Source organism: Camellia sinensis, chromosome 12 (assembly GCF_055761805.1).
Source record: "Camellia sinensis isolate YWXY chromosome 12, ASM5576180v1, whole genome shotgun sequence".
NCBI classification, from domain to species: Eukaryota; Viridiplantae; Streptophyta; class Magnoliopsida; order Ericales; family Theaceae; genus Camellia; species Camellia sinensis.
The window spans coordinates 29,611,885-29,623,370 of NC_138972.1; the positions used below are offsets into that span (position 1 = coordinate 29,611,885).

An 11,486-nucleotide genomic window follows, 5' to 3' on the forward strand; every position below is an offset into this window, starting at 1 on the left:
GCCCCAAGTACCCTACAACAATGTCATATGTTTTGCATTGAAAATATCATGTTTAGATGTTTCGAGTTGAGGGAAATAGGAAGAAATGAAGGAAAACTAAGTTAGGGAAGAAAAAAGCATGAAATGGTTAAGAAGAAAGTGAATAACCTTCACTAATTTAAACATATCTTTTTGTATGCTTGGAATTTGGATGTGAAACCACTACTATTAGAAACTAGACTTTCAGGGCTTGAATTTAGACTCAAGAATTACTTAATACCTAGTCCGAATGAGAGATACGCCTATTTGAAGTTGCAAGGCATGAGAGGATGAAGTTGGGCAAGTGCCCTGTCTGGCCACTCGTCGCTTGAGCAGTGGATGGCCGCTCGTGCGCCCGAAAATGAATGCTTGAGTGGTGGCTTATGCAGTGTTGTTTTGGTTCTGGCCACTCGTGCGGTGGGTTTGGCCACACGTGCGGCTGTCAAGCAGAACTACGGGCTGAAGGTGTTCTTGGTGTTCTAACTTCATTTCCTCCATCCTAAAGCGTCAAATCTTGCTATATGACGTGCTAGAACATAAATATATGATGTAGAATTCATGGAAAAATGTTAATATGCAATAAATTCAAGGTTAAACAAACCAAATCATACTTTTTCTCAACAAATCTTCAAACTCATTTTCTTTTTCTAACTTTTTCTCATTTCCTCCATTTCAATCCCTCAAATAATAATTTAGGAGTTCCAAAACATGAATAGATGATATATGATTCATGAAAACTCATTTGTATGCATGAATGCAAAGTTAAAACAAATCAAAACATGATTTCTTCTTCAAATCTCCAAATTTATCCTCTTTTCAAAACTCTCACCAAAACCCCAACTTCAATCCTTCAAAACCTATTCTAAATGATTTTCTAGTTAGGTCAAATCAACAACACAAGATAGATGGTGAAATTTCTTAACTTTTGGTGAATTTTCCTTGATTTTCCAAGCTATAGATTAGTAGTTCTTTTGATTTCTCTTCTTTTTCTTTTTCTTTTTCTTCTCCTTCTCCTCCTCCTTCTCCTCTCAAGAACTCTAGCTCTCTCTCTCTATTCTTCGCTTTTATTTTATATGAATTAATTAGTTTGAGTGTTTCACTAATTATTCCATTAGCTTAATTAACCATGCTTCGTCTTAATTAATCATGTTTAGTCCTTAATCGGAATTAGCCTAATTAATCTCGCTTAACTTTTGCTAATCTCACTTAATTTTTAACAAAGTGCCCAAAGGACTCCATTCATTAAACTAAAACCATTAAGCTCCTCAATTAAGGTTTCTAAGATTTCTAGATATTCAATATTCAAGTTCAAAGTTGTCTCCTAACTCTAAAATGTTCTCCCAAAATTCTACACCAATGTTTCTTCTCTAGGAATAAGGATTCCTAAGTTCTTCATCATTGGTACTCTTCCTTAAGGTCTCTTATTCACGCTTGATGTTATTGTTAAAATTCACCTACTCTCCACCTACTTCACCCACTTAAACCTACTCCACTAAACCTAACCCACTACACCACTACCACCTCACCTACTCCACTAAACCTAACCCACTACACCACTACCACCTCCACTTCACCTACTCCTTACCTACTACACACTCAACCTCTTCTATATATAGGAATCATGAATCATTGTAATAGAACATCAAGATCAATCAATAATACATACAATTTATTCTCTCTCTATTTCTCTTTAGACATTAAATTTTACATGGTATCAGAGCAAGGTTAACAACCTAGTCATTCTGCTTCACCGGCGGGCGGCAGTCTCGCCTTGGCCGCCCGCCGGACCTCAACACATACCTCCTCTCCTTTCACCTTGGTCTCACCTTTCCGATGCTCTAGTCTATACCATTGAGGTGCCAAAGGGCTATCTGGTGGAACCCTTGTAGGCACTTCATTCATGTCGAAAGTCACTTTCGCTATAATATCATCACCACCTTCATCGGCGTCATCCAAGTCGGCAACGGCAGCTTCGAAAGCGTCCTCTTCACAGTCATCCCTCTCTACTACCCTTTACTGGGTACACTCTGGGCACAGTACCATGCCTGACCAGTTCAGGCCCTTGACCAAGGAAGCCCCAAGCCCACTTGTTAGGTGGCCTTGGTTCATAGCTCTTGCTTTCCTTTTGTATGCCTGGAGAACAGTCTTGTGGGAGTTGTCCAACTGGAAAAAGGTTTTATCAAGTATTACCCAGTTCGTGGGATACCTCTTAAAACTTGCACTGGCCCTTATTTTCCATTTCATTGGTGATCCAGTAACTTCTCTGATCAGAGGAATAGAAACTACACTTTACACCATTCGAGCTTTCTACTCAGCAGTGATAGCATATATTCCTATTCCAGAGCTGACTCTGATCATCGTGCTGGTGTCTTCCGTAATTGCCATTGCTGAAGCTTCTGTTCCAGACTCTGTAGACAGCCAACCATACCTTCTTACAGTAGCTGGCTTAATCGGTTTTGCAGCCGTGAGAGACTTCATCTCCGAGCTGTCCTTCTGGACGCTCCTATTGGGATTGTTTGGTTTTGCTCGGTTTGTTAAGAAGAGGGATTATGTTTCTCCTGTGACAGCTACTCCGAATCCAGATGTTCTCATCTGTACACTGATGTTTTCCATCGCTGAAACAAAGTTTGGGACGTAGATTTTGCTGTACCACTTGGCATATACCACTCCACTTCCTTTTCCTCTCATCTTCTCCGATGCTCAGATTCTCCAACCCATATTTTTTCTTTTTTCTTTCCACACACTCCTGTTCCCCACTCAACTTTCTTTTTCTTTTTTTTTTTTTATTATTTTACTCCATCTTTTGAAAAGAAAACGAAACACAAATTGATTCTTTTTCTTATATATATATATATATATATTTCTTTTTCTTCTTTCCACCGCCCAACTTTTCCTTGAACCTCAACTTTTTATCTTTTCTTTAAAAAAAAAAAATATATATATATATATATTCATTCCCTCTCATTTTTTCTGCTGAGTCTTGTAGCTTCCAGCCATTCGGATTTGCACAATACACCCATATTTTATTCATCTCAGGGATCAACCCCGATCACAATTTTACACACACACACACAAAAAAAAAAAAAAAAAAAAAAAAAAAAAAAAAAAAACAAACAAACACCCACCCACAGTGGGATTTTTCTTCTCTACTCTGCCGCCGGTCTTTTCTTCTTGCCTCCGTCCTGGGCGGCCCTTGCCAGTGTTGCCTCCGTATTTCCCACTCCACTAGGCATGATCATTACTCCCTGCTCCTCCACTGCAGCATATGGCGGACCTCCAAAACGGAACATCACGGTGGCCTTCCGCTTCAGCTCCTTATTTTCCGCCTTTAGCACACTTATCTCTGCTCGCGCATCCTTATACATGCGTTGGAGCAGAGCCAGCTGGGAGTTTAACTGCTGCACCTCATTTGCCCTACTCTGCAGCCGGTTCGACAAGTTTGTAACCGCAATCATGGTTTCCACACATGACTTCAATGTATACTGATTGGCTTCCACATCCGACTGCACCGCCATTTTTTGCTCCACCGACCGCATCGGAAAGTTCAACGGAGCAAACACAGAGGTGTTTGGTTGAGGTTCACTGGCCACCGCACCAGTTCTCTCTCTTGTTGACTCATTGAGGTCGGGAAAGAGAGTGAGTAGACCACGGGATGAAGAGGCCATATTCTGGGTAGCTGAACGGGAAGAAGAGGCCATGTTTTTTGGGTTGCTGAGTGTTTCCGAGAAGGGTTGGATACAGAGTATTTACAGATTGTTTCAGAATAACAAGTTCAGAGGTTTCAGTCTGGTTTGGTTTCCTCCGCCTCCGCATTGGTTTATATTGACACAGACGACGCGGCCGACACGCCGCTCTGTCGCTCACGTGCCTCGCCGTGTCTCCGGCTCACCTTTTGATGGCTCGACGCTTTCTGTCGGGCACGACTTTTGATGAAGTGGGCGCGCCTTTTGAGGGCGCAACTTTTGATGGCACGCCTTTTTATGGATTGGGCACGCATTTTGATGGCACGTCTTTTTATAGATTGGGCACGCCTTTTGATGGCACGCCTTTTGAAAGATTGGGCACACCTTTTGAGGGTGCGACTTTTTAGGGGTCCGACAAGACTCTGTAAACTGTCCCGACATTGATTCCGGTTAGCTCCTTCAAGGGTCCGACAAGACTCTGTAAACTGTCCCGACATTGATTCCGGTTAGCTCCTTCAAGGGTCCGACAAGACTCTGTAAACTGTCCCGACATTGATTCCGGTTAGCTCCTTCATGGGTCCGACAAGACTCAGTAAACTGTCCCGACATTGATTCCGGTTAGCTCCTTCATGGGTCCGACAAGACTCTGTAAACTGTCCCGACATTGATTCCGGTTAGTTTCCACAAGGGTCCAGCAAGACTCCGTAAACTGTCACACAGTGTCTGCTACAACGGTCCGACATGACCTCATAAACTGTCTTCTACATCGGTCTGACACCGCCATCCAGTGTCCTCTACACCGTTATGACACCACCATACAGTGTCCTCTACATGGTTATGAGACCCCCATACAGTGTCCTCTACAACGTTATGACACCACCATCCAGTGTCTTCACCAATGGTCTGACACGACCATACAGTGTCTCTTATCCTCTTTTATTTTTATGTATTTTCTTGTTTTGTTACTTTCTCCAAACTCAAGTTGGTTAGTTCCTATCCCCCTTGAGTTTGCGGGGGCTGTTAAAATTCACCTACTCTCCACCTACTTCACCCACTTAAACCTACTCCACTAAACCTAACCCACTACACCACTACCACCTCACCTACTCCACTAAACCTAACCCACTACACCACTACCACCTCCACTTCACCTACTCCTTACCTACTACACACTCAACCTCTTCTATATATAGGAATCATGAATCATTGTAATAGAACATCAAGATCAATCAATAATACATACAATTTATTCTCTCTCTATTTCTCTTTAGACATTAAATTTTACATGGTATCAGAGCAAGGTTAACAACCTAGTCATTCTGCTTCACCGGCGGGCGGCAGTCTCGCCTTGGCCGCCCGCCGGACCTCAACACATACCTCCTCTCCTTTCACCTTGGTCTCACCTTTCCGATGCTCTAGTCTATACCATTGAGGTGCCAAAGGGCTATCTGGTGGAACCCTTGTAGGCACTTCATTCATGTCGAAAGTCACTTTCGCTATAATATCATCACCACCTTCATCGGCGTCATCCAAGTCGGCAACGGCAGCTTCGAAAGCGTCCTCTTCACAGTCATCCCTCTCTACTACCCTTTACTGGGTACACTCTGGGCACAGTACCATGCCTGACCAGTTCAGGCCCTTGACCAAGGAAGCCCCAAGCCCACTTGTTAGGTGGCCTTGGTTCATAGCTCTTGCTTTCCTTTTGTATGCCTGGAGAACAGTCTTGTGGGAGTTGTCCAACTGGAAAAAGGTTTTATCAAGTATTACCCAGTTCGTGGGATACCTCTTAAAACTTGCACTGGCCCTTATTTTCCATTTCATTGGTGATCCAGTAACTTCTCTGATCAGAGGAATAGAAACTACACTTTACACCATTCGAGCTTTCTACTCAGCAGTGATAGCATATATTCCTATTCCAGAGCTGACTCTGATCATCGTGCTGGTGTCTTCCGTAATTGCCATTGCTGAAGCTTCTGTTCCAGACTCTGTAGACAGCCAACCATACCTTCTTACAGTAGCTGGCTTAATCGGTTTTGCAGCCGTGAGAGACTTCATCTCCGAGCTGTCCTTCTGGACGCTCCTATTGGGATTGTTTGGTTTTGCTCGGTTTGTTAAGAAGAGGGATTATGTTTCTCCTGTGACAGCTACTCCGAATCCAGATGTTCTCATCTGTACACTGATGTTTTCCATCGCTGAAACAAAGTTTGGGACGTAGATTTTGCTGTACCACTTGGCATATACCACTCCACTTCCTTTTCCTCTCATCTTCTCCGATGCTCAGATTCTCCAACCCATATTTTTTCTTTTTTCTTTCCACACACTCCTGTTCCCCACTCAACTTTCTTTTTCTTTTTTTTTTTTTATTATTTTACTCCATCTTTTGAAAAGAAAACGAAACACAAATTGATTCTTTTTCTTATATATATATATATATATATATATATATATTTCTTTTTCTTCTTTCCACCGCCCAACTTTTCCTTGAACCTCAACTTTTTATCTTTTCTTTAAAAAAAAAATATATATATATATATATATTCATTCCCTCTCATTTTTTCTGCTGAGTCTTGTAGCTTCCAGCCATTCGGATTTGCACAATACACCCATATTTTATTCATCTCAGGGATCAACCCCGATCACAATTTTACACACACACACACACACAAAAAAAAAAAAAAAAAAAAAAAAAAAAAAAACAAACAAACACCCACCCACAGTGGGATTTTTCTTCTCTACTCTGCCGCCGGTCTTTTCTTCTTGCCTCCGTCCTGGGCGGCCCTTGCCAGTGTTGCCTCCGTATTTCCCACTCCACTAGGCATGATCATTACTCCCTGCTCCTCCACTGCAGCATATGGCGGACCTCCAAAACGGAACATCACGGTGGCCTTCCGCTTCAGCTCCTTATTTTCCGCCTTTAGCACACTTATCTCTGCTCGCGCATCCTTATACATGCGTTGGAGCAGAGCCAGCTGGGAGTTTAACTGCTGCACCTCATTTGCCCTACTCTGCAGCCGGTTCGACAAGTTTGTAACCGCAATCATGGTTTCCACACATGACTTCAATGTATACTGATTGGCTTCCACATCCGACTGCACCGCCATTTTTTGCTCCACCGACCGCATCGGAAAGTTCAACGGAGCAAACACAGAGGTGTTTGGTTGAGGTTCACTGGCCACCGCACCAGTTCTCTCTCTTGTTGACTCATTGAGGTCGGGAAAGAGAGTGAGTAGACCACGGGATGAAGAGGCCATATTCTGGGTAGCTGAACGGGAAGAAGAGGCCATGTTTTTTGGGTTGCTGAGTGTTTCCGAGAAGGGTTGGATACAGAGTATTTACAGATTGTTTCAGAATAACAAGTTCAGAGGTTTCAGTCTGGTTTGGTTTCCTCCGCCTCCGCATTGGTTTATATTGACACAGACGACGCGGCCGACACGCCGCTCTGTCGCTCACGTGCCTCGCCGTGTCTCCGGCTCACCTTTTGATGGCTCGACGCTTTCTGTCGGGCACGACTTTTGATGAAGTGGGCGCGCCTTTTGAGGGCGCAACTTTTGATGGCACGCCTTTTTATGGATTGGGCACGCATTTTGATGGCACGTCTTTTTATAGATTGGGCACGCCTTTTGATGGCACGCCTTTTGAAAGATTGGGCACACCTTTTGAGGGTGCGACTTTTTAGGGGTCCGACAAGACTCTGTAAACTGTCCCGACATTGATTCCGGTTAGCTCCTTCAAGGGTCCGACAAGACTCTGTAAACTGTCCCGACATTGATTCCGGTTAGCTCCTTCAAGGGTCCGACAAGACTCTGTAAACTGTCCCGACATTGATTCCGGTTAGCTCCTTCATGGGTCCGACAAGACTCAGTAAACTGTCCCGACATTGATTCCGGTTAGCTCCTTCATGGGTCCGACAAGACTCTGTAAACTGTCCCGACATTGATTCCGGTTAGTTTCCACAAGGGTCCAGCAAGACTCCGTAAACTGTCACACAGTGTCTGCTACAACGGTCCGACATGACCTCATAAACTGTCTTCTACATCGGTCTGACACCGCCATCCAGTGTCCTCTACACCGTTATGACACCACCATACAGTGTCCTCTACATGGTTATGAGACCCCCATACAGTGTCCTCTACAACGTTATGACACCACCATCCAGTGTCTTCACCAATGGTCTGACACGACCATACAGTGTCTCTTATCCTCTTTTATTTTTATGTATTTTCTTGTTTTGTTACTTTCTCCAAACTCAAGTTGGTTAGTTCCTATCCCCCTTGAGTTTGCGGGGGCTGTTAAAATTCACCTACTCTCCACCTACTTCACCCACTTAAACCTACTCCACTAAACCTAACCCACTACACCACTACCACCTCACCTACTCCACTAAACCTAACCCACTACACCACTACCACCTCCACTTCACCTACTCCTTACCTACTACACACTCAACCTCTTCTATATATAGGAATCATGAATCATTGTAATAGAACATCAAGATCAATCAATAATACATACAATTTATTCTCTCTCTATTTCTCTTTAGACATTAAATTTTACAGTTATGTTCTTTATTACAATACACTCTCTGTTTCTAAATTCTCTATTCTTAACATATACACTTATTAAGTAATCTAACGGTTATATTCATCTTCTAAGTTGTTAGCTTAACAAATTATATCTCTACTTCTAATCAAATGTAAGTAATTAAATTAAGGTAAGTATTCAATCGCGTCACGTGTAAATACTTCTGATGTGGTACATGTTTACTTTCTAAGTTCAAGAGGTGACTACTTCCTAAGTCTTAACAGTTGACAATAAAATTCACATGTTCAAAGCTTCCTAACTACTCATTTCTAAGCTTCACTTTAAGTATTTTGTGCAATGAGATAGTTAATTTGACTTAGGACATTCAAAGATGGATAATAATATGGTTGTGGCACGTGGCATTATTTGGGGTGTTACACAATGGTAGGGGTGCTTAGGGTTAGGGTTTGATTTTCGGGAAGAAGATGATTAGGTTAGGGCTTTTGGTTAGAATATGAAGATAAGGGTATCTTTATCACTTTACATTGTATTTTAACTTTGAATTTCTGTTTTCCATATCAACTCTCAATTTTGTGCGTGTGTCACAAATTCCATCAATTTGGATGAAGTTATTAATGTAGGAAGGTAAATTGCAAAATGACCAAAATTTCGTGGAAGGTATTTGGTTATTTTTTGAAAGACATGGAGGTAAAGTGCTTTGAGGCCAAGGGTAAAATGGATTTGCCTTTATGTCTTGTCTCATTCTACTTCAGTTTCTCTTTCTTCCTTCCCTCGTCTCCTTTCTACTTCAGTTTCTTTTTCTCCCTGGCCTTTTTTTCCTTTCTCTTCTTGTTTCTTAATTCTTGTTAGGAATGTTAGGACTACAATGGGCAAGTAATGTAGATTCGAAGCACTCTAAACAATTCAGCAGGACTGTACTCAACAATGAAAAATTGCAATTGGAAGCTGCTGTAAAAGTTTGCCAAAGTTAGACTGCTGTGACCTAGATATTCGATTAACACTGAGCATCAAAGCCAGAAAAGATGATGCAAAATCAGATTGGATCTGATGATAGCTATTGAATGCAAGGTTTAGCATTAGTATTGGAATCTAATTAGTGATTGTATTTGTTGAACCAATTGAAAACTAAAGCAAAAGTAATGCTGTATCATTGGGATAATGGTAGAACTAGATGAGAAGCTATAGATGACCTACTGAGATCATAATTTCATGATTGGGAAGAGTAACTTATTCAACAAGAGTATCTTTAAGGCAATGTGATTGATAAATCAAAGACAGCTTGCTGATTCTATTTTTGTTACTTTAGTATTGACAAAAATTTGTAACCACACTACAAAAGCATCAAGTGACAGCAGAGGAACAGATTACAATAGAATGGGCATCGCATTGAAAGCGTAGGTTATGGTGTCTCAATTCTTTAAATCTCAGGGATTTTGATGTCCTGGAGTGATTTTTTGAATACTCTACGACCTGTAGTACAAACTAGCAACCTTTCAACTAGACTCCATTTGGATTGGGACCAGTTGACTTTTAAAAAAAGATGGCCAAATATTTCCAGTGGAAAATTGAGTCGAGTGGAAGATCTGGAAGGGAAGCATAAGGAAAAGAAAGAAAATAGTTATTGTGCACTAGGTAGTTGCATGTGTTGCAGAGGGGATGGAAAGAAGTTTCTGGGGTTCAAATGCCTGTTGTGCTTTGATTTCAGAGCCTTAGATGTTTGTGGAAAAAAGAACTGTTGACAAAAATGAAAATAATCTCCTCAAGAATTCTGACTTTCTTTAGGTAGTTCGATCCCTGACAGTAATACAATGTAATTGTTCCACTAATAAACTATGTTGTGATTATTTATTTATTTTCTAATGCCACCAATGAATTGCTAACATGCAACACATTGGCATAATAAGGACAAAATTGGTTTATCAAAATGAATAAATAAAGATTGTTAAAAAGAGCAGAAAGTAAATTAAGTCAGGAGAAGTTCTAAAAACAGTACAGTTTTTCAAAAAACCAAACACTATCACAGTATGGACACATGCAAGAGGATTCATCTCTTCGACACTTGCCCCAATTGAATGGTAAAAGGAGTTTGCAAATTTGCAGTTAAATATGCTGATTGAACTCTCTCTCTCTCTCTCTCTCTCTCTCTCTCTCTGAATGCTAATAATAAATCCTTATTTTCAGGCTTGTTCTAGCTGTTATCAACTCAATGGTTGATGAAGATGATGATTGGCATGAATCTGGGTGGTACTGATTTCCACCACGTTAGTGCAGTGTGATTAGCACTCTGTAAGTTTGTATCGGTCCCCGAAATTGCAAATGAAGCCCAATTTACTGACACAGGTTGGCGAACCTCCCAACTAAATGAACTTGGTTCATGATTTAGCCCATTATCTTTCTGAACGGTTAACTTGTGGAATATAGTAATCCGTGAAGTATTAGCAGTGATTTCTAGATCATGGATTGTTTTAGTCTAAAACTTGTGCTTAGGTTGATGAACAAGTTTTCTTTTTTCCTTTTTTCAGAAAGTGATTAAAATGGACTCGTAGTTTTGTTCGTAATGGTTTCACTCGCAGATTTATGAATGTTTAATGTTTATTGAAGTATATTATAATTTTCTTTCATTTATCCCTTTGTTAGAAAGAAATATCAAGGAATGTTCAATGTGTTCTTTTGTTAGGTGTTCCCTTGGTTTTATAACATTATTTATGAAATATCTAGTCTTTCAAATTCACCTGGGGCATTGTAGTCCTCGAGGCCAATTGTATCCCAGCTTTTATATGACCACTAGGTGAAAGATTTGAGGCTCAGCACCCATTCTCTTGCAAAACAACAAACTATCTAGATGACGTTTTTGGCACGACCTATAAAAATGCACTTATTTAGATAAGTGCATTTATTTGGGTCACATAATCTCTTTATTTTTCAAAATGTTGATTGATATTGATTAATGTGACCCAAATAATTATATGTATATAAAATAGGGGCACTTTTTTAATACATACCAAATACCTACTTAGTCTTGAGTACCACCGTGGTATGTGCACGTGGTGGTTCCATAACCAATGAGGCTCTGCAAAAGGGATGGGTGAGTTAACCTTATTTCTCATCTTGCCAAACAAGGGGGGGTTGGGTTAACTTCATCCATCATATGACAACTACTATTGGTCCCTGTATCACAATGTTACTCAGACAATTGAATACATACCATCCAAGGCTGGCTCTAGATAATTTGTGGCCTAAAGT

At 41.0% G+C, this 11,486-nt stretch overlaps 3 protein-coding genes across 4 annotated transcripts in view; all 3 read left to right on the plus strand.

Moving 5' to 3' along the window:
- LOC114312492 (Cornichon family protein) overlaps nt 1–10,864 on the plus strand; it is a 33,224-nt gene extending 22,360 nt beyond the window's left edge. For both annotated transcript variants that reach the window (XM_082898264.1, XM_082898263.1), the window contains one exon: nt 10,425–10,864. In XM_082898264.1, the coding sequence (XP_082754390.1) occupies nt 10,425–10,494 (70 nt within the window). In that variant the 3' untranslated portion in view covers nt 10,495–10,864. The remainder of the gene's footprint in view (nt 1–10,424) is intronic.
- On the plus strand, nt 1,709–3,139 carry LOC145804425 (uncharacterized). Its single transcript, XM_082898261.1, has one exon. The coding sequence runs from the start codon at nt 1,919–1,921 to the stop codon at nt 2,654–2,656; it is 738 nt and encodes a 245-aa protein (XP_082754387.1). The 5' UTR covers nt 1,709–1,918; the 3' UTR covers nt 2,657–3,139.
- LOC145804426 (uncharacterized) lies at nt 4,967–6,014 on the plus strand. Its single transcript, XM_082898262.1, has one exon. The coding sequence runs from the start codon at nt 5,179–5,181 to the stop codon at nt 5,914–5,916; it is 738 nt and encodes a 245-aa protein (XP_082754388.1). The 5' UTR covers nt 4,967–5,178; the 3' UTR covers nt 5,917–6,014.
- Nucleotides 10,865–11,486: the final 622 nt, after the last annotated feature.